Source organism: Staurois parvus, unplaced genomic scaffold, assembly GCF_062004578.1.
Source record: "Staurois parvus isolate SC_StPar_1 unplaced genomic scaffold, SC_StPar_1.0 ptg000642l, whole genome shotgun sequence".
NCBI lineage: Eukaryota > Metazoa > Chordata > Amphibia > Anura > Ranidae > Staurois > Staurois parvus.
Genome location: NW_028318438.1, coordinates 346,807 through 369,431, shown reverse-complemented (window position 1 = coordinate 369,431; position 22,625 = coordinate 346,807). Strand labels below are relative to the sequence as shown.

Sequence of the window (22,625 nt, the reverse complement as noted above, 5' to 3'; positions counted from 1 at the left end):
TTTTTAGACGGGTAAAGTGGATCCAGCATCATATTTTTAATATAAAGTGCATGCATGATAACTAAAGAACAGGTATACCAGATATGTGTTTCTTCTCACAGAGACCACAGTACACTCTGTACTCCCTATCAATGTCTTCATCTGTTGTTCTTTCCTGAAATAAAGAGCCATCTTTGTTCTGGTACTATCCAGGGTACTGCATACACATTTACTTCTGGACCAAAATACTAGCTCAGAAATTATACAATACTGTATATAAATTCTAACACCTGTGCAGTTCTTGGCTGTTTCACAAGTGTCTGACAGAAATATGCCCCTGATGCAGTTTTTCACTTTGCAACATGCTAAAAAGATATAATATTGCGGTCTGATCACTGCCTGCAGCTGACTGATGACATCATCTCAACCTTTGTAAAGGGTAAAGTCATTCAACTGGGGCTTAACGACTGTTTTATAATGATGAAAGGTAGAGCTTTTTTTCTTTTTTTTTTTTTTCTTTTCTTTTGGAAAAAAAAATTATACTGGGTCGGTATATTTTGACATGTATACAATGTGTTAATGCAAAATTGTAAAGTTACAGAAAGTTCCACTTTTAATATGTTTTATAACTGCAGAAAGAAGGTTTCATTGTATTATGAATATTTTAATGCCATAAGGACACAAAAACTACAATAAAATCAGAATTCTATGTGACTATTTCTTAAACTAGTTATGAATATAAAACTAGTACTTTATGATAGCTGAATACTGCTATGTTATTGAAACGTTTGTAAGAGTAAAAACTAAATAAACAATGTCATTTTATGTGTTCCCAAAGGCAATTTTCTAAAAGGAAAAAAAAAAACAGAAAAAGTGCTCTGTGTTAAAGGCAATGTAAACTCCAGTGCCTGTAGAGTGATCCACTAGCTTGTATTTATTTATTACAGATTTTGCTCTATATAGCACCGACAATTCACACAGCATTTTACAGAGACCCAATGGACCGGAAGATATTTAGGTTTCCTGAAGTTCAGCGTTAAGAATGCCTTTTAGAAACTAACATACACTGTACAGCAGGAGTTGACAGGAGTCACTTTGGGTGGGGGGCCCATGGAACCCAGCTCACTTTGGAGAGGTGGGGATACCCCTGTCTCAGCTCCCCATATCCCTCTTATGTGTAAATCACCCTGTGCCTGTTAGGGATAAAGGGTGATCTGTCCTAATATTGTTTGGGCTTTGTCTCAGACTGTGTAGACATGTTTAGGAGATAGGTGGGGTGGGGGTTGTTGATTGTTTAATGTTATGTGGCTGCATCCCATTGTTCTATTGTTTTGTCTGGCTTGGGAGCAAACTATTATGGGATGTATGTGTTTGTGTATTAGCTTAGTGGGGGGATGTCTCCAGCTGCCCTCCCTCCTGATGGGACTGTCTGCTGGTGTGAAGTACCTGTGTGTCTCTTGTTACTAAATGTAGATTGCCCCGCCCAGTGTCATGCAGGGAGGGGGTATTGTTCCCTGAGTGTATATATCTTGTATCTGTGTTCAAATAAAGTAGTCTACCTCTGGTTTACTTCAAATCTGGTGTCGTCTGGATCTTGGGGTAACAATAGCCAGATTCACTGGTCTCGTGTTCCAGAGCCTGAGAAGCAGCTTCTTGACTGAGATACCCATTCGTGGATGTCTGGGGTCCGTTACAGGGGTGTCCAACCCGTGGCCCACGAGCCTCATGTGGCCTAACACAAAATCATAAACTTATTTAAAAAACTTTGATTTTGGGGAGATATTTTGTAAAAACATGTTTTACACTTAGCAAAAACATGCAGTTGAAGAAATATTTGACAATGTCTCTTTATGGGACTTTTATAAGTCTTGTCTTTCCAATGAAAAATCTCCTACTCTTCACAATCGTGCCTTATTTATGTCATCAGTTTTTGTCAGCAGCTATCTTTTGTGAGCAACTGTTTTCAAGGATGAAGCACACGAAGGGCAAAATTAGAACCAAAATATCTGATGAGCACTGTTAGAAACAATTGAGAATTGCTACTACATCCATAGAACCAGATATCTATGTGTTTTTGTTTATGTAAGATTTTATATTGCCCTCCTTTTTTTACTTTTAAGATAAAAAAATTACAACTAAAATAAAGTTTTATTGCTCAGAGAGGTACATTATCTAAATCAATTTCTGTTTAATGTGATTCTGGTATGGAAAGCTTATGCTTTATCATTATGCAAGGTTTAGCAAATGCATAAGATTTTTAGTTAGACATAATGAATCATAAGCCAAATATTAATCTGAGTCTCTGTGGTGTTCCTGTGTCTTACAGCATGCACATGCCCTGGAGGTATTAGAAGATAAATTGGTCGAGGGTGCTAAGGCATTGGACGTTGGCTCGGGGAGTGGATATCTCACTGCCTGCTTTGCCAGAATGGTTAGAGTTTTCATAAATATTTTTTTATAAATAAGTAAAACTGGTATAAATCAGAGATTGTTCAATAAAATGATCATTTAGAATGACCGTAGGTAAGCAGATGTCTGAGACTGACTGACTGACAGTGATTTATTTGCATGGTCTTGAAGTTGTTAATAAGTGATCAGCCCCATCATTCTGAATATTTACCGCAGATTTTTTGTTATGTGAAGTCCTCATTATTGCCCCCAGGATGTCTTACACTGGCCATCACTCATCTGATCTGTTCAATCATTAGGCAGTTGAGGTATATATAACCAAACCTGGGCTGGCAATAGACTGGAAAATGCCCCACCAAGTATGACTGGTGGTGAGCCATCTGCCTAGCTATGACCAGGCTACATTTGGCCATGTTTAATCAGATTCCCTTAGTAGATCAAAAACAAAATAAAATTTTCTACTGCTCGAATAATGTTTGCATGTGCTTGTCGGGTTGAATACTGGGTTGTCAGGAACATCAAGGACTACTACACAATGGCACCCATCTGCACATTGCCTGGGCATATAGTCAACTCCTCCTTTTGTAAAAAAAAAAAAAAAAAAAATTCTTTAGCTTGGTGCTTTTTCTTGCTCATCTGCTACCCATGCTTGGGATACTTTAACAATTAATGGCACCACAAGCTTTACTCTCGTTTGCAGCATATTTCCATAATGCACAGCAAAATGCATATTTTCTGTGCACTTTATGTGAATGTGGGGTGAACGTTTAGTACTCCTTAGCTAGGAGAACACTTAGATTTCAGTATTTGTGCAATCCAGGAGTTTTTTGAGTAGATCTCAACCTCTGTACAGCCCTGCTGTTGAGAGATAAATGCTTGATGCATTCTCAGTGAAATTCACGAAAACCTTTAAAGTTAAAGTATAACCAAAACCAATTTTGTACATTTGCATGAAAAAATAAGTTGCCTCCAATGAAGTGTGCACTATATTTAGGCTGCTGCAGTGTTTGTTTTAACTTTTACCTTTATTCAGCCTATACTCTTCTGTCTGGTGCCAAACTTCTGGAACTGAGAATTGTAGGTACGACTGTACTGGAGTACAGATATCACAGGATTTCACATATATTTGCAAATGTGTACAATTAAACCTTCTGTTTTTAACCTGAATTGTTAGACTGGGTCAGTTTGTTTTGGTAAGTATGCTGGGAAATTGTTTGAGATTTCACAGGAGGTCATTCGCTCAGTGCCTCCTACATTCATAAAATGTTTTGCAATGCATCCTGTGTTTGGAGGAGAGAAATTGTGACATTCATCCCCTCCTCCATTCACAGAACACAGTAAAAAGAACGCAAGACTTTCTGTATAGAGAAAATTCTGAACAAGCGACCTCTTGTGTATGTGCTACAGTCAACGCTACAAGTCTCAGCACAGCATGTTCAGTGCCAGTGGGAGTGCAGGCTAAATAAAATGTGTAAAATAGATTAAATGTATGCATACAATATTATAAATACGTGCTATTATCGTAAACACCTTGCTTTTATGCATAGTTTGTAATTTACATTACTGGGCAGCTACATTTGCTTATTACGTATGGAACAGTTCTATTTAATTTGTTGTGTTTTTTTAATTTTGCTCACAATACAAGGCTATGGTGTTAATTTACTAAAGGCATATAGGCTGTTCTCTTTGTAGGGAATTTTCACTTTCACTTTGAAAGCGATTGTAAAGATGAATAAATTGAATTGAATGTTTGCTCACTCACAAAGAAATGATCAGTCTAAAAATCGAATGTTAGGTGTATTGTAACACTGAGAGACAGAATAGCAACAAAAAATTCAAAAGAAATGCATATCTAACAAATGATGCACTGATTTGCATGTTCATGAGGGAAATAAGTATTTGATCCCCTTCACAAAACATGACTTAGTACCTGGTGGCAAATCCCTTGTTGGCAATCACAGAGGCCAGACGTTTCCTGTAGTTGGCCACCAGGTTTGCACACATCTCAGGAGGGATTTTGGCCCACTCCTCTTGGCATCAGATCCTCTCCAAGTCATTAAGGTTTGGTGGCTGACGGTTGGCAACTCGAACTTTCAGCTCCCTCCACAGATTTTCAATCGTTGTAAGGTCAGAAGACTGACTAGGCCACTCCAGGACCTTAATGTACTTCTTCTTGAGCCACTCCTTTGTTGCCCTGGCCGTATGTTTTGGGTCATTGTCAGGCTGGAACACCCATCTACGACCCATTTTCAATGCCCTGGCTGAGGGAAGAAGGTTCTCACCCAAGATTTGATGGTACATTGTCTCGCCCATCGTCCCTTTGATGTGGGGCAGTTGTCCTGTCCCCTTAGCAGAAAAACACACCCAAAGCAGAATGTTTCCACCACCATGTTTGACAGTTGGGATGGTGTTCTTGGGGGTCATAGGCAGCATTACTCCTCCTCCAAAAACCCAGTGGTGATCAAATATCGCCAAAATAAAGCTCTATTTGTGTGAAAATAATTACATAAATTTGAAAACTGTATTTGCATATGGTGTTGCATGATCGCACAATTCCCAGTTAAGGTAGCATAGTGCTGAATATAAAAAAATGCCCTGATCATGAACTCAAATTGTTTAAAAAAAAAAAAATGAATTTAAAGAATAAATATTTTCGATTACATTTTTGAGTATATGTCATAAAATATATATATATATATTTTAATCAAAATTTAGTTATGCTAGCTAGTCATAAAATAAGAGCAATCTCTCCCTTGTGGTAACACACTGTACAACACGTGCATTACTGCAGCACCCAATAACACAAGAACTGCAGTGTAATGGTAGCGCCATTTATTTTGAATACAACCCCAAGCACGTTCCCAATGCATCATAATTTTCAAATTAACTGAAATGTAGCCTGGTCAATTAGGTTTAAATGACCTTGGGTGACAAAAATGTTAAAAAGACAAGATTTCTTTCCATATGTTAACCACTTCCCCTCTGGAGCAATTTTTACATTTTTGCACACATGTTAAAAGCATGTTTGACTTTAGCTTTAAATTTTTTCCATACACAGAAGCCCTATAGAATAAAAATATGGTAGTTTCAATTTCTATGTTGCATGATATTTGCACAGTTGTTTATCCAATCCTATATTTTCAAGAACAAAATACACTAAAATGAACTTCAGTCCACCAAACGCACAATTTAATCCCCAATTTTTGTACAAAATAAAAGATAAGGTTGTGCTGGTAAATAGATACCAATTATGTCTTGCCACGTTTGCCCTTGAAATGGCAAAACATTAGTTTACTCAAAAATTTACAATAGATGATGTTTTAAATGCCGTTACAGCTCATCCGTTTGGAATTCCCCATAAATGAGGGACCTACAATTTTTACTGCTCTCACTCTGGTCTGAGTGACAACAGCATGTGTGGAGCAATCCTTTACATACACGTGTGCTCTACATATGCGTTTTTGCATTCATATTTGGAAGCACAGGACAATGGGGGTGATAATTTCTTTCTTATTTATTTTGCTATAGTTTACATTTTTTCCACTCTTCTTTCTTTTTTTTTTTACATTTAACTTTATTGTTATCACAAGGGGATTACGAGCTCCCTGTTTGATAACATTCAGTAGGTGACAGGTACTCCTTGTTGAGATACCAGTGGTCTTTTAGACCCCTACTGTCTCCCTCACCATTCACTGTGCAACTGGCTTTTCAGCCAGGATTTTGACAGCCCTGAACCTGAAAACACTGCAAAGGTGATGGTGAAAGGCATGTGTCCTTCTTTTAACCTCTTCAGACTCGGGACGTGCTAGATATGTTCAAAGGATTGAAGAGGTTAATCTCATTCAGAAATTATCCAAGGTGTTTTATTTATTTACACCAGAGTTTTGCATCTCTTGTATAACACTTGTCCCACAAACTCTATTTTCCTGACAGCTCTATGTCAGCGTACAACCGCATTTGTGCTGACATGGAGCTCATCAGGAAAGGAAAATTGTGGTAAGTATTTGATATTCAGTTTTCTGTTAGCTCTATATCAGCACAAACATGGTCGTAGGCTGACATAACAACTGACATTGTCAAGAAAGGAAAATTGCAGTAAGTATTTGATATTCAATTTTCCATTTTTCCATGAAGACAATAAAATGTCTGTAGATTTCAGCAGAGAAAGTGTTTCCAGGCTGCTTAAAATATATTGAGACACATGCAGTGATAATTTTTATACTTTATATTTGTACATCCTGATCTGAACATCAACAGCGACATGAGTAGTAGTTCAGTATATGGTCTGTAGGGCATGGATGGTATGTACATACAGTAAAGTCCCTGACTTGCGTACATTCGAGTTGAGAACTTTCACAGATACGAAAAGGACCTAGCATTACAAACATTATAGATGCGAACAAAGCGCCGGACGTAGCTGATGTGTTGGCCAAACATTGTCACGGCTGTGCTGCTGTGTGCTTACTGTATAGTACAGTGCAATAGTGTACTGGACAGAGCCCAGGATGTCCGGAAGCAAGAGGAAAAGCACTGGTGATGTGGAGGGGACTGTTAGGAAGCGCAAAGCAATAACTATGAAAACAAAATTGAAAATAATGGAGAAATTGGACTGTGGCGAAAAGATGGTAGACTGCTCGTTCTTATAACATGGCACGACCATTGGCACAATTCTAAAGAACAAGGCCAAGGTCATGGAACATGGTGAAGTCTGCTGTGTCTATGAAGTCAACAATAATATAAAAAAAAAGTGGTAAAGTAATAGAGGAGATGGAGAAACTTCTCATTGTGTGGATGCAGGATCAGCGTCGAGTCCCACTCCACTTAATGCTTATTCAAGAAAAAGATACAAGCCTGTTTGAAGACTTGAAGAAAAAAATGGGGTGAACAGTGTATCTTTTACCGCCAGCCATGGATGGTGTAACAGATTCAAGGCTAGAGCCAACCTTCACAACGTAAAAGTAAGTGGTGAGGCTGCGAATGCGGATACGATAGCTTCCCAAGAATTTCCAGCAACACTTGGGGTAAATAAGCACCTTCGTCAATTTCTCTAACAGGTTTTTAACGTCGATGAGACAGGACTGTAGTGGAAGAGGATGCCGGAATGATTACATCAGTAAAGAGGAAAAGTTGATGCCAGGCTTCAAAGCAGCAAAGGACAGACTTGCTTTGTTGTTTGGTGGCAATGCTTCCGGTGATATGAAACTAAAGCCTCTCTTAGTTTACCATTCAAAGAACCCAAGAGCTCTCAAAAACCTAGCCAAGGGCTCTCTACCTGTTGTGTGCAAGAGCAACTCCAAAGCCTGGGTTACACAGGCCATTTTCCAGGACTGGTTTTTGCACCACTTTTATCCAAGAGATATAGAATTATTGCTTGGTGAAAGATATCCCATTCAACAGTCTTTTGCTGCTTGACAGTGCACCAGGTCACCCCCAATTCATGGATGACTTTCGTCCCAACGTCAAAGTAGTGCATATGCCACCAAATACTACGGCGCTCATCCAACCTATGGGCCAAGGAGTTATTGCGACTTTCAAGAAATATTATTTATGTCACACTTTTGGTCAGGCAGTGAAGGCTATTGATGAAACAGGAACAACCTTGCAACAATTTTGGAAGGACTAGAACATCTACAAGACCATAAAAAACATCAACTTTGCTTATTGTGAAGTTTCGGCTGTCACCATGAATGGGGTTTGGAACAACCTTTGCCGCAGTTTGTTCATGCAGTTCATGGACTTGAGAAGATGGGTAAGGAGTCCAAAGAGGTCTTCAACAACTTAGTGACCCTTAGCATGAAGCTGGAGCTTACTGATGAGGCCCTGATGGAATTAGAGTCCCAGTGAAAAGACGAAGAGAACCAAGAGGAAGATGTAACTGAAGAACCAAGGAGATTCACAACACGGGAAATAAGGGGATTTTCTTTACTTGAAATAGAACTGTTAGTTTTTGAGGCACAGGACCCCAACGTAAAACAATACACAAAGGTTGCAGCAGCCATTCAGAATGCCATCCAGTACTACACAGTCATCTATGATGAGAAAAAAAGAGCTACTACTCAGACATCACTGGATCATTTTTTCCATAGGGTAGACCGAATTGAATCCATCAAAAAACCTGTCATCAACATTAGGTGTGAGTGAAATGCCATCTTTCCCTCCATCTCCTATGGTTGATGATCCTTTAGCTCCATCAACATCAGGTGTGGGCCAAATTCCATCTTGCCCTCCATCTCCTATTGCTGATGTTCCTTCAGCTCCGCCAACATCCAGTGTGGGCCAAATTCCATCTTGCCCTCCATCTCCTATTGCTGATGTTCCTTCAGCTCCGCCAACACCGGTTGTGGGCCAAATTCCATCTTGCCCTCCATCTCCTATTGCTGATGTTCCTTCAGCTCCGCCAACATCAGGTGTGGGCCAAATTCCATCTTGCACTCCATCTCCTATTGCTGATGATCCTTCAGCTCCACCATTTCATACCTACCCTCCCTCCTCCAGTTAGTAACTCTCTTCCAGTATATGCCAGTTGTGGTACTGTACTATACCACCATTTTAAGGTAAATATAAAAGCAAAAACTATTTACAGGTGTATGTACCACAATTTTAAGGAAACTGTAAATGTAAAAATAGTTTACTTACAGTATTTTTGTGTGTTTATGAATAAGTAATTTAAACATGTTTTTTTATTTTTTACAGTATCTCACAAAAGTGAGTACACCCCTCACATTTTTGTAAATATTTTATTATATCTTTTCATGTGACAACACTGAAGAAATGACACTTTGCTACAATGTAAAGTAGTGAGTGTACAGCTTGTATAACAGTGTAAATTTGCTGTCTCCTCAAAATAACTGAACACACAGCCAATAAATGTCTAAACCGCTGGCAACAAAAGTGAGTACACCTCTAAGTGAAAATGTCCAAATTGGGCCCAAAGTGTCACTATTGTGTGGCCATCATTTTCCAGCACTGCCTTAACCCTTTTGGGCATGGAGTTCCCCAGAGCTTCACAGGTTGCCACTGGAGTCCTCCTACATGATGACATCACGGAGCTGCTGGATGTTAGAGCCCTTGCGTTTTCTCCACCTTCCATTTGAGGATGCCCCACATTTGAGGTCTGGAGACATGCTTGGCTAGTCCATCACCTTTACCCTCAGCTTCTTTAGCAAGGCAGTGGTTGTCTGGAGGTGTGTTTGGGGTCGTTATGTTGGAATACTGCCCTGCGGCTCAGTCTCCAAAGGGAGGGGATCTTGCTCTGCTTCAGTATGTCACAGGACATGTTGGCATTTATGGTTCCCTCAATGGCTGCTTTGTTTTCGAACAGTCCTCCTCCTTGTTGGCTCAGGCACACTGCTCTGGATGGCTGAAAAAAAAATCCAGTATATATACCGCCATTTGTAAATGCTATAACTTTCACGTAAACCAATTAATTTACACGTATTGGGATTTTTTTTTTCTAGCAAATATATGTAGCAGAATGCATTTTGTCCTAAATTTATGACGAAATTTGATTTTTTAAAAATATCAAATATTGTTTTTTTTTCTCAAAATTGTCGCTTTTTTTTTTTTCATATAGCGCAAAAAATAAAAACGCACAGGCGATCAAATACCACCGAAAGAAAGCTCAATTCGTGGGGAAAAAAGGACGTAAATTTCATTTGGATGCAGCATTGCATGACCGCGCAATTTGGCAGTTATAGTAACGCAGCGTCGTAATGCAAAAAATTTCCTGTTCAGAAGGGGGGTAAATCCTCAGAAGGGCAAGTGGTTAAATGACGTTTATTGACATAAATATCATTTTTACAATGCAAACACCAATAAACAATGTAAACTGGCAAAATAGACGTGAAAGTGCAGCAACCCAAACGATAACCTAACTAACTATATAGAAATGGAGGGAGCACACATAAGCAGGGCAAGGTCAGAAGTAAGATGGGAAGCAAGCAGCAGGGAGTAAAGTACTGGGAGAGCAGGATGAAGGATACAGGGAGTAGGTCACAGGAACAAGAATCGGGAACAGGGATAGGGATCAGGCAGAGACAGCTTGCAGGAAGAACACTGAAGCACTGAACTTCAAGGATAACTTCACCTTTTGTAACATGTTACGTTATACCCTTATTCAGGCTGTAACATGTTACGAATGGACAGGCCCCCCCAACCCCTGATGCCCATTGTGACAGCTAGCGGGGGATCTTCTCCCCCCAGCAGCATCACTCATTCACATTATTCTGTGAATGAGAGCACTACAGGTTCAAGCGCCATGGTAGTTAATTGAGTCTTCCTGTCAGTAAGTATCTGCTTGCCTGTATGAGATGTACAGGCGCACAGATACACTGACAGGTCTGCAGGAGACCTGCACGGCACCAGCGATCTGCTGATTGCTGGTGCAATGCTTTAGAGGCTTCAGAAAGAGAAAATGATAAATGCACATTTTTTTTACCTGCAAAATAAAGGTGCATTTATTATTTGTTGTTAAAAGGTGAACTTATCCATTCAGTCGGGGGCAGGATTATATACCTCCCAGCAGCCCACGTCAAGTGCAGCCTAATTACTTGGACAGCCCAGCAGCTGGGAGACACCTGCTGGTGGTCACTGAAACTGCACCCTTTGACTCTGGGAACAACAGTGCCACCAGCAGGTGACCCAAGTAATGACACAGGTTCAGACAAAAGCCATCAAACTCCCAAGTACCTACATTTCAATTACTCGCAGAATCTTGTAGGAGTAGTACATCCATCCCATCCCTATATCCCTAAATTTGTTTGTTTTTTAAGATTGTGAATCCAGTGTTCAGCTTCAATTATAATATCTTCCATTCTGAGATGGTGGGACAAGCAGTTTGTTTCCTAATTCTTGGAATCAGGCTTTTAGCTGCAATAAGTAAATGCTGAGTAATACTGTTTTTTAAAAGACTTGAAAGACAAGGGCATGTCATGAAAGAGGTGAAGGTTATACTCCTAAATGTTTTAAAGATGGGCTTCTGAATCCGAGGAGAGATTGAGTCCCAAAATGTTTGCGCTAAATGGGAAGGCATTTTATAGCATCTGACTAAAAACTTGCATCAAGACTCTTAAATTTTAGAGCTTATGGTTGAGACTTGGGAGAGTCAAAACATTTTTTTTGGAGTCGAGGGGGTGAGAATTCAATATTGAGTTCTTTCTCCCACTTTCTAATAAAGTAGGAGATCTGTATAGAGTATGATATGAGAAAGAAGATTGTGACGATCTCGGTGTCAGACCCCAGCCTTTCTTGCCAAACGTGACCGAAGGACTAGCCAATCTAAACCTGCACTGTCACATGCGTAACAATGCCACACCCAGCTGCACCCTGCACAAAGATTTTCTAGCTAATGGACCACAATCTGTTTACTTGCAGCCTGAGAGCGATTGTTACTGAGTCACGTTAATTACGCAATTAACCCTTCACACTGCCACCACCTCCTTTTTGTACAGAGAGAGGAAACTCGGCAAAATCAGCAATAACACTATGATGTTGAATAATCGTTTGTATACCACTGTCACCGCAGGCAGGGTATACAGAAGTTTAAAGACACACAGTAGCGCTCTTCAGAGACAGGGGTTCTTAGTTGCATTAAAGAGCTTTAGAAACTGTTCAACACTTTCAGAAAGTAAGATTTATTACTAAAAGGTCAAAAGGGTGCAATAAAAATATTTACAGAAAAAGATGTGATGTGTATATATATATATATATATATATATATATATATATATATATATATATATATATATATAAGCAATAATACAGCAAAGAGATAACAGAGGTTTAGAGGGATAAAGTACTTGCCGTCAGCCTTGGTTTAAGCAGTTTTCAAGTGTAAGAGCAAAAGGGCCTTATCTCCCAGTTAGTTCCGATGTTAAAAGGGAGCTTCTTCAACTTCAACTCAGCTCAGCTTAACTTGCTTCAAGCATAACAGCCTTTTTCTAGGAACTCAGCAGGGTGTCTCCTTAAAGCAGAGAACCAATCGCGTCATTTGGGAAGGGATGTTGTAGGCGGGGAGCTCAGGCTATGACCAAATCCCTGCCAAATTATACTATGATCAATAACGTTTCCTAGGTACATGTAACATTCTATCCACGGGTAGATTACTACGGAGAATCATCTGCTGAACGTCTAGATATGAAATATGACATACCAGCTGGGATGGTTAAGGAGATATCAATTCTGCTCTCCTGTTTGTGTCAGCTAGGGGGTGTAATATATCAGACGACTTGTATTAAAGTGACCGGTCTGAATATATGCCTGGTTTTTATGTAAGTCTTTCATATTCCAAGATATGTAATCATAGGGGAAAATGGATGTTGAATGTGATGTCTGGTTTACGACTACCTGGAATGTCTTTGAGCTCAGTGAAGGTAGGGTGTAGCTGATTTGGGAGTAGAGAATTGATAGAAGATGGAGGCCTTTGCCAAAATGGAGGTTTGCATCCATCTGTGTGCACGACTGCTACAAAGATATCTTGTGTCCTGGGCTTTAACGCAGGGACCTCAATTTGTTGTGGTATCAGCTTTTTGCAGCCCCTGTACAGCAGACTTCAGACTGAGGAAGGGATTAACAGCACAAGGCTGTCAGTTGTGTTGCAGTGCTCCATGTGCTAGCAATAAACATGCTGATAGCAGGAGAGATAGCAGAATGATGGAGAGGTAAGCTCATCAGTTTGCTGCTTCTTGCTTCACTGTCCACTCACTGGCTGGACTGATAAAACCTGTGTTACCTTACTGCTAAAGAGAAAAAGCAGTACCCCTTCCCTGCCTGACAGGGCTGTCATGTGAATGTTGTGTTTAGCTGTTTGCCTGGCATTTAACTTGAAAGGTGAACTCCAAGCCAACAGCTTAAAGTCCCTTCACACTGCCCCACTGCCGTTCATCCACAGCGCAGTGTACCCATGGACCTGAGATTTCTACAACCCTACCCGGCCAGATTAAAGATCCAGACGGTTGCTGTTATTCAATGCAGTTGTTCAATTCCATGCCCTCAGCTAGTGTTTGGACGATGAAGGAGCAGCAGAACACTGAGAAGTCCTCCCTCTTTACTTTTTTCCTTATTTCAGCGTATTTCCTGTCGGCACACGGTCTCTGCTCACCAGCCTGATTGACTCCAGGTGCTGCCACTCCCTCTCTCAAGTTTAAAGTGTTACTAAACCCACAACCGTAAAAAATTAGTCTGTATATGCAGTAAAGCATGCTTGTTATACTCACTGTGGAACCTAAGGGGTTAATCCTCTGCATTGTGTAAAAAGGCTGTTTGATCCTGACTTTTCTGATCCTCCTCTTCTTCCAGTGTCTCCCCCTTATCTCCTGATAAGACCTATCATATGGAGACACTCTGCACATGCTCAGTTTGGTGTGTATTGCTAGAGGGTTTTTTTTTTTTTTGCTTGGGAGCGTGCATTTGATCAGCACAGGACCAATCGGGGGTTCTGCATCCTCCTAGAGCAGAATGAAAATGCCTCCTACAAGCTTTAACCAGTGCTCAGCTGGACACTGATAGAAGTCACAATATTGCTCTAACTGCTGATGAGAAAAGGTATTTAGCAGTTTATATTTACTAAAATAATTGCATTTCCATGTCCTGTGTACTGTGGTAGACCAGATATAGTGAATGCAGGGTCCTGGGTTTAGTAACACTTTAATAATAGGAGGCCGATCTCAAGACAGATTTAGTTATGTCAGTATTTGTGGACTTATTTTTGTAATGAATACATAACCATATGTTTTATATAAATGTGATTAACATATAAAGCATATAATCTTTAACCGGTTATGATTTCTAAAGAGTTTTTTAAATCTTCAGCATAAATAATATTTGGTGAGTTTGTCATGATGGTCTATGTTCACTCATGTAGGGCAACAGTGCTCTCTTCCTGTCTCCCTATTTATTGTCTTATCACCCTGTCACATGGGCTTCTGATTGAAACTGCAAGTGGCTCTTTCAACACACTTTACACAGTCATGGTCTACTGTTGTTACCATCAGGAAACCCACCCTCAGAGAGGTCATGCATTGTTGGAGTGCATGCATGTAGATTGGAAGTGGCTGCAAAAAGCCTGCAACAAATCAGCAGTACATAGATGCAGCAAATAATGAACAAAGGTGAAACATTTTTTCTTTTTTTAATTGCAATTGTTTATGATGCACAGTGCTTCAGCAAATTAAATGTCATTCAGTTAGGGTTTAAATCTACTTTAACTGTTATTTTTTTATTTGCCTGGAGTTCAGCTTTAACTTATGATATTGTGTCTCAAGACAAGCTTAGTGAAAGGTTAAACATTTGTTTCTTAATATATTACAAAGATTTTCTTCTTTTAAACATGAAATGCATTCCTATGTTCAGCACTGTAATCTATGATCGTAACAGTATCAATATATACTACCATGATCTTATAAATTTTACTTGAGGTTTAAGGGTGGTGACTTGGTTGGGAATAAGGGATAAGTGTATGGGGTTAGGTTAAACGTTCGGTTTAGGTTAAAAATACAAATGCATTTTATTAATTTTCTTTATTAATGTAAATCTGAAATATTGCATATGAAGGGTCATTTATACCAATTGCATCCAGCAAATGGAGCTCTGTGTAATAGCAGGAGCTCTGTAAGAGATCTTTCTGCTGCTATGTTAGAAATAGACCAGAATAGCAAACTTCCCATAAAATCACGTTCAACTGTCATAGTTCAGCATGTTTTTCAAACTGAATGTCATGATATATCCCTTTTTTTGTAAAAAAAAAAGTTATACAAATGAACAACATGATAAACCCATTATGTTATAAACGATTAACCATTAATTTGTAAATGTTAATAAAAATAAAATAAAGTTGCTGAAAAAAATAGCTTCCCTTGAAGGTCAAGTAACATACTATTTGTTTTTAATTAGTAATAAATGTATATTTCGGGTGTGATAGTTTTATAGTGATGTATACCACACAAGACAAATGGCAAAAGTGACGGTGCAAATCACACATTGGCAATGAAAAGGTACTAGTTATTAGTGCTCAAATTTCTCAAGCCAGTTTTAAGATGAACAAAACAAAGTTACCACAACAATCTAGTTTTTAGACTGACAAGCCCATTGATAAATGTTCTTTCTTCTTAGGTAGGCCCCTCAGGAAAAGTTGTTGGCATTGACCATATTGATCAACTTGTCCAGGATGCAACTGAGAATGTCAAAAAAGATGATCCAACATTACTGAGCTCTGGACGCATTAAATTTATAGGTGAGTTCATGTCTACAATTAAATTTAAAGGAAATTCATGGTCGCAGCTTACACTCTAATTTTATAACATTAGCATTTTATTAGCAATACAATCAATAGTTATTGTTGACAATCCAATATAAGCATGCGTGAAAAATCTCCTTTCGTGTTGTGAGTGTTGCCTATCTTTTGGCCATATTTTTACACAAATTTCTGGATTCTCCTCTGCTCATACCTTTTTTTGATTTTTAGATTTTTAAGAATTACATATCCCATGGTACCTTGCTACCTGCAAGCAGTGATTTCTGTACTGACTCTGCCTCCTGAAACTCTCAGCACCTCTGCAGTTCAGAAGGCAGGCTCTGTGAATTCTGTGACACAGCTATGTCTACACACAGGGCATAGTGAATACATATCACAGAATTTGGAGAAATGAAATGTTTCAGATTCTACAAAAAGTACGTTTACAAACATCAAGACCATTCAGATTAAAAGGAGTAGGCTAGAAATAATTGAAGTATAATGTATAAATTATTATATGATTTTACAGTTTGACTATAGAGACACTATAAACAACTCTATTTAAAAAAAAAAAACAACAAATTGTCTACCTGCCAAAGTAACAAAAGATTTTGCTCCCTTCGGTAACATTATTTGTTTTTTGGGGTTTTCTTAATACATCATTTCAAATTGACATAACCTCTTTCATGGGGGCATATATATATTATAACTACATGTTTTCTATTCAAGAAAACTTTTGTATTCATAGATTCTTTAACAAAGGCCCAAGTCAGGATAGTTATTTTAAAATGTGACCCTCTAGCTATAGTAATAATAAATGTGTGCTTTATACATTGCATCACAAATACAGGGATCAGTAAGTGAGTTGTACCATTTTATTTTAAAAGCAGAACTGCTTGCAAAAACGTCTTTACATGTCCTTGTTGCTGATTTTCTTACCTTCACTCAATATGTAATATTCTGGTTCACTCAGTGGTTGCTCTGAAATAGCCTATTCATATTCAAATCAAACAAATACAAGGACTAAAAAGGTTAACCAAGGGCCTGAACAGCCGATATAGAAGGGATTAAATTCAAAATCACCCAGCATTAATATCAGCTATCATATGATCGTATGACCCATGTAAAACATAAAAGTTAATGGGTGTGGTCACTGAAACTCATACTCGATACATATGTGCATAGGGAAAAGCATTCCCCGAACAAAGATAGTATCTTAGTATCACATACATGGTGTTGGAGGCCACGGGAGAGAGGGCTTCCCTTGTGGCTAATTTCTAGACTCCCCTGGATATGGGACAGCGGGAGTCGGGCCCAAAGTAGCACAGGTCGCCTGTAGGAGTGCTGGTCAGAGGTACACCCAGGAGCACAGCTGATGCACTGGAATGGAGTCTGCAGACAGGGGACGCCCGTGAGAGGTATGCAAGCCTTCAGGGAAACAGAGGACCACAGGATAGTCGGTTCAAAGCCAAGGTCAAGTGCCAGGTGGAGATTGGAGCAGACGTAGTCAATAGGATAGCTGGGGTCATACACAGAAGAGCGGGGGAGAATATCCGATAGCCAAGCCCGGGTCAGGTCAGGCGTCAGGCAGAGAAGACAGGTCCAAGAGCAAGCCGAGTCGGTAACAGGAAATCATGATAAGGGAACACGGACAATGGTACTGGGGAGCCCGAGATCAACCAGCAATTTGAGGGAGTGATTAGCCTCCTTATAAAGGCCGTCTGGCACCAAACTGAGCCAATGCGTGCGCAACTATGCATCAGTGCACCTTCGTGTTCCGCGTCCGTGCACCAATGCGCATAGATTTTCGCCAACATGCACTTCTGCGGCCATGCAAGGTACTGGCAGGAGTGCCAGGTCTCCTAGTACTTCTGCTGTGGACAGAGCCCTGACAGACCATTTTATGTGGGACCATGCAGCTTTATCAAAGGGCTTTTATTAGAAAAAACAAATGTGCATTGCACAAGTATACACAAAGAAACTAAACACACCACCACCATAATGTCACCAAACTAAAAAGACCACATTGTCTCGTCATCTTAGCAGCTGCTCACACAACCTCCAACATACACACTTCGGGGAAGAAGGCAAGAGGGCTAAAGGTGCAATTTGGGAACATATGGGGCAAGAAACCATGTATAGAATGTAAGAGTTGGATGATTGTCATTCAGTAGTGCCCCATATAGTACAGATAGAAGTCAGGTAGAAGACCGGTTGTCTCATAACTATATATAATGTCTAATTATAGGATGAATCCAATTACATTTGCAAGTGAGGCTTGCCGGTCATAATCTGGATATGAATGTTCAATTAGTTGGCCAGTTTAGGCCATATAATGTGCCACCATCCGCTCCATTAACCACTAGGGGACCGCCCACAGTGCATATACTGCAGAAGGCAGCCCCTGTGCGCATTCGGGGTAGGGGACACGCGACCGCCCTACCCAGGGCACCGATTGCCAGCAAACACTGACTGGGAGGAAGGCTGCATTGTTTTCAATGGAGCTCTCCTCCCTGTCAGTTTTCAACACACTGTTCTGGATCGCTGGACATAGCCTTCCGGAACAGAGTGTAACAGAGAAGCATACACCCCCCACCCCCTAGTGAAACACTCCCCTCACACAGTTAACCCTTTCATTGCCTCCCAATGTTAACCCCCTTCCTCCCCAGTGCCAGTAGTACAGTGTAAGTGTTTTTTGTTTTTGTTTTTTTCTGCGCTGATCACTGTATTGGTGTCACTGGTGATGTCAGTGACCCCAAATCAGTTCCCCCCCAGTGTCAGAATGTCCGCCGCAGTCCCGCCATTAGTCGCTGATCGCCGGCATAAGTTGCTGATCGCCACTACTATGAGTAAGAAAAAAAAAATCCAATATCTATACCGCCATTTGCAAACGCTATAACTTTCACGTAAACCAATTCATTTACACGTATTGGGATTTTTTTTTTTAGCAAAGACATGTCGCAGAATACATTTTGGCCTAAATATATGATGAAATTTGATTTTAATTTTTTTTTTACTGAACATGTTTTATAGCAAAAAGTCCAAAATATTGGGGGTTTTTTTCTCAAAATTGTCAGTCCCTTTTTTTTTTTTTTTTTTTTTTTTTTTTTTTTTTTTTTTTATAGCGCAGAAAAATAAAAAATGCACAGGCGAACAAATACCATCAAAAGAAAGCCCAATTCATGGGGGGAAAAACGTAAATTTCATTTTGGTGCAGCGTTGCATGACCGCGCAATTGTCAGTTAAAGTGACGCAGCTCCATAACACAAACCGCTTATGTAACCGCTTCCTGACCACCCTATAGCAGAAATACTGCTACAGGGAGGCAAAATCAAAATTTTTTTATATATATATATATATATATTATACATATACGTGATTTACACTCCCGTGGTTTTCACGCCCTTTAACACCTTGATTGCCAGGAACACTCATACACAATAAACCTCCATTTGTAGTATAGTGCCTGAACGGATCCATATCTTTGATCAGATCAGCTCTATACCAGCGTTCACATTAGTATAGCATCCCCAAAAATGCAGCGTTAGTTAGATCAGCCCCGGAACCTGCCAGCACCTGCATTTAGCCCCTTTGCTTACCCCCCCAAGTGCAGTGTCAGTAGGTCACTGTCACTTGATACATTGCACACAAAACCGCAGTGTTGGCAGAATCAGCCCTGATCTCTGTTAGCACTTTCCAGCAAATTTTGATGACTCTCATATGCAGCAGAGTGCCAGTACTAGTGCCGCGCTACCTTTTGGTGAACTGGCGAGCACCAGTGGCCTAGTACATCCTGGTCTTTCACATACCAGCACTGCAGTATGACATGGTGACGTGGCAAGTCCCATAAGTGCAGTATAAGCTCGTGCAGAGGCAAGCACAAGTATTGTCCCACAACCACCAAGAATTCGCACACAGGCCCATAGAGCCCCTAGTATCTTTCCGGATGTGCTTGCAAATCCCTATTGGTAGCCCACAAATTCTGCAGCACCCGTACTTCCCCCATTCCCTGACCAACCCTGAATTCAGGTGGAAACCGCAAATTTAACTCTTCCCCTTGATTTTTTTGGAGCTGTTTTTCATGGAAGATCTGTATGCATTGATTGTGGATCAAAGCATTTTATATGCACAACAATTTATCGCCGCCAACCCAAGTTCAAACCTCGCCAGACCATTCACATGGAAACTCATTACGGTTTCCGAATTTACATTTTTTTTGGACCTAACCCTCAACATGGGCATTACTAAACAAAATGAATTGCGGTTGTATTGGTCCATAGACCCAATTCATCATATGCCGTGTTCTCTGCTGCCATGGCCAGGCATAGATATGAGAGTATGTGTTTAATGCATTTCAACAACAATACACGGTCATCCTTGAGGTGACCCTGAATTTGACCAACTCCAAAAAATTCGGCCCCTTGTAAATCACCTTAACCAAAAATTTGCAGATGTCTATACTCCCCAGCAAAAAATCTGCGTTGATGATTCCCTCATTAATGTTTCTGGCCACCTTGCATTCAAACCATTTCTCCCCACCAAGCGTGCCAGATATGGGGTCAAGATGTATACAAACTGTGAGAGGGCAACAGGGTATACATATAATTTTCAGATTTACGAGGGAAAAGATAGTCACGTGGAGCCCCCTGGGTGCCCAGACTACATGGGGAGCAGTGTCAAGATAGTTTGGGACTTGGTGTCATCCTTTTTCCATATGGGGTACCACTTATACGTGGACAATTTTTATTCAAGTGTGCCACTATTTAGACATTTGTTCAATCTTGGAACTGGCGCATGTGGCACCGTGTGACCTAATGTGTGGATGCAGGGTGGTACATTCTAATGGTGGGCATACCACACATTTTTTCTGGCAGAGATTTCTTCTCTTTTTTTAATTCAGCCCACAGGCTGCATACAAAAAAAAAAAAGAACATAGCATATATATCCAACAAGGACCAGTGACGTACTGGTACATCACTGGACTTTGAATGGTTATACCAGGATGATGCCTACAGCTGCAGGCATCATCCTGGTATAATTTTTTTCAGACGGCGATTGGCTTTCATGTAAAAGCAATCCTAGTGGCTAATTAGCTGCAGGATTGCTTTAACAAGCAGTGGAAGACGATGCTCCCCCCCTCCACTGCCTTCCACGGCCTTCTCGGGCAGTCCCATGCCATCGGGGCAACCTGAGAATACAGCCGGTGTTTCTGCTAGCTGACCATAGAGCTGATTGGAGACCAGAATGGTGTCAATCATCTCTATTGCCTAAGAAATCGGAAGCTACGAGCATTTCATCACTTCAGTTTTGCAGGATATAAACAGCACCATTTGTAAATTGGGAAAGCATCTGATCACACCGATCTTGGTTTGATTAGATAATGTAAGGGCAGAGGAGAGATCTAGAGTCTGATAGAACCCAGATTTCTCAAAAAAGAATATGACAATGCCAATTGAAGTTTTAGGGGATATTTTGCATTCCCTACGATAGCATTAAAAGTGATAAAAAAAAATGACAGGAACAGTGTAAAAATAATTTAAAAAATCAAAATAACTTAATAAAAAAAAAGTACCCACGCACCTGTGTTTTGTGAGCGTTGACCCTGTGCCAGTATGGAAACAGCAGTTGCACCATGCATATGAGGTATCGCCACGAACGTCAGATCAAGGGCAGTAATTCTAACACTAGAATTCCTCTGTAAATCTAAAATGGTAGCTTGTAAAGGCTTTTAAAATGTTGCCTATGAATATTAAAAATGTATGCAGTTTGTCGCCATTGCAGGGGCCATGCGCAGTTTAAAAGCATGTCATGTTTGGTATCTATTTACTCGGCATACTATCATCTTTTATATGTTACCAAATAATTGGTAGGGTGTTCGCTTTAAAATATATATATAATATTTGGGGGTTTCAATTATTTTCCTAGCAAAAAATACTTTTTTTTTTTTTTTTTTTTTCATGTGAACAAAAAGTGTCAGGCTTGGTCTTCAGGTGGTTAGAGTGAGTGATGTGTGGCATAAACCTCTAATGCTGGGCATAGAATGTCCCCACCCCCCAAAACAACCCCTTTTTGGAAATTAGACACCCCAAACTATTTGCTGAGAGGCATGTTGATTCAATATTTAAAAATGTACAGAAAATTGTCATTTAAATGATTTATTGCTCTCACATGCCATGGGTATATGTGGAATTACTCCCCAAAATACATTCTGCTAAGTCTCCCAAGTATGGGGGTACCACATGTGGGAGACTTTTTGGTTGTCTAGCCAAGTACAGGACCCCAAAATCCAATAAGCACCTTCAGGCTTTTAAAGGGCTTTATTTCCTCATTACACTTCCTGACTACCTATCACAGTTTCAGAGGCCCTGATATGCCAGGACAGCACCAAACCCCCCCAAATGACCACTTTTTGGAGAGTAGACACCCCAAGGAATTTTATAAGAAGCATGGTGAGTATTTAGCAGATCTCGTTTGTTGCCACAAGTTTTTGGAAAATGGAGAAAAAAAACAAACATTTTTTCTTTTCTTTTTTTATATTTCAAAACCTTGTGAGAAAAAATTAGATGGGGTGTCTACTTTCCGAAAAGGGGCAATTTGGGGGTGTTTGTACTATCCTGGTATTTTAGCACCTCAAGAAATGTGATGGGCAGTCAGAAAGTAAAAGCTGTGTAAATTCCATTATCTATACCATAGTTTGTAGACGCTATAACTTTCACACAAAGCAATCAATGTACACTTATTGGGATTTTTTTTAACCAAAAACATGTAGCAGAATACATTTTGACCTAAATTTATGACAAAATTTTCGTGATGTGTTTTTTTTTTTTTTTTTTTTTTTGGATATTTTTTATGACAGAAATTAAAAAATATTGTTTTTTAAAAAAAAAAACATTTTTTTCTAAATTTTTTGTTTATAGTGCCAAAAATAAAAAGCGCACAGGTGATCAAATACCACCAAAAGAAAGCTCTATTTGTGTGGAAAAAAAGGAAATAAATTTAATTTATGTAC

At 39.8% G+C, this 22,625-nt stretch overlaps 1 protein-coding gene across 4 annotated transcripts in view; it reads left to right on the top strand.

Moving 5' to 3' along the window:
• LOC149449016 (protein-L-isoaspartate(D-aspartate) O-methyltransferase-like) overlaps nucleotides 1-22,625 on the top strand; it is a 269,416-nt gene that overhangs the window by 224,920 nt on the left and 21,871 nt on the right. For all 4 annotated transcript variants that reach the window (XM_089693942.1, XM_089693941.1, XM_089693943.1 and 1 more), the window contains 2 exons: nucleotides 2,306-2,410; nucleotides 15,496-15,616. In XM_089693942.1, coding sequence (XP_089550068.1) covers nucleotides 2,306-2,410; nucleotides 15,496-15,616 — 226 coding nt within the window. The remainder of the gene's footprint in view (nucleotides 1-2,305; nucleotides 2,411-15,495; nucleotides 15,617-22,625) is intronic.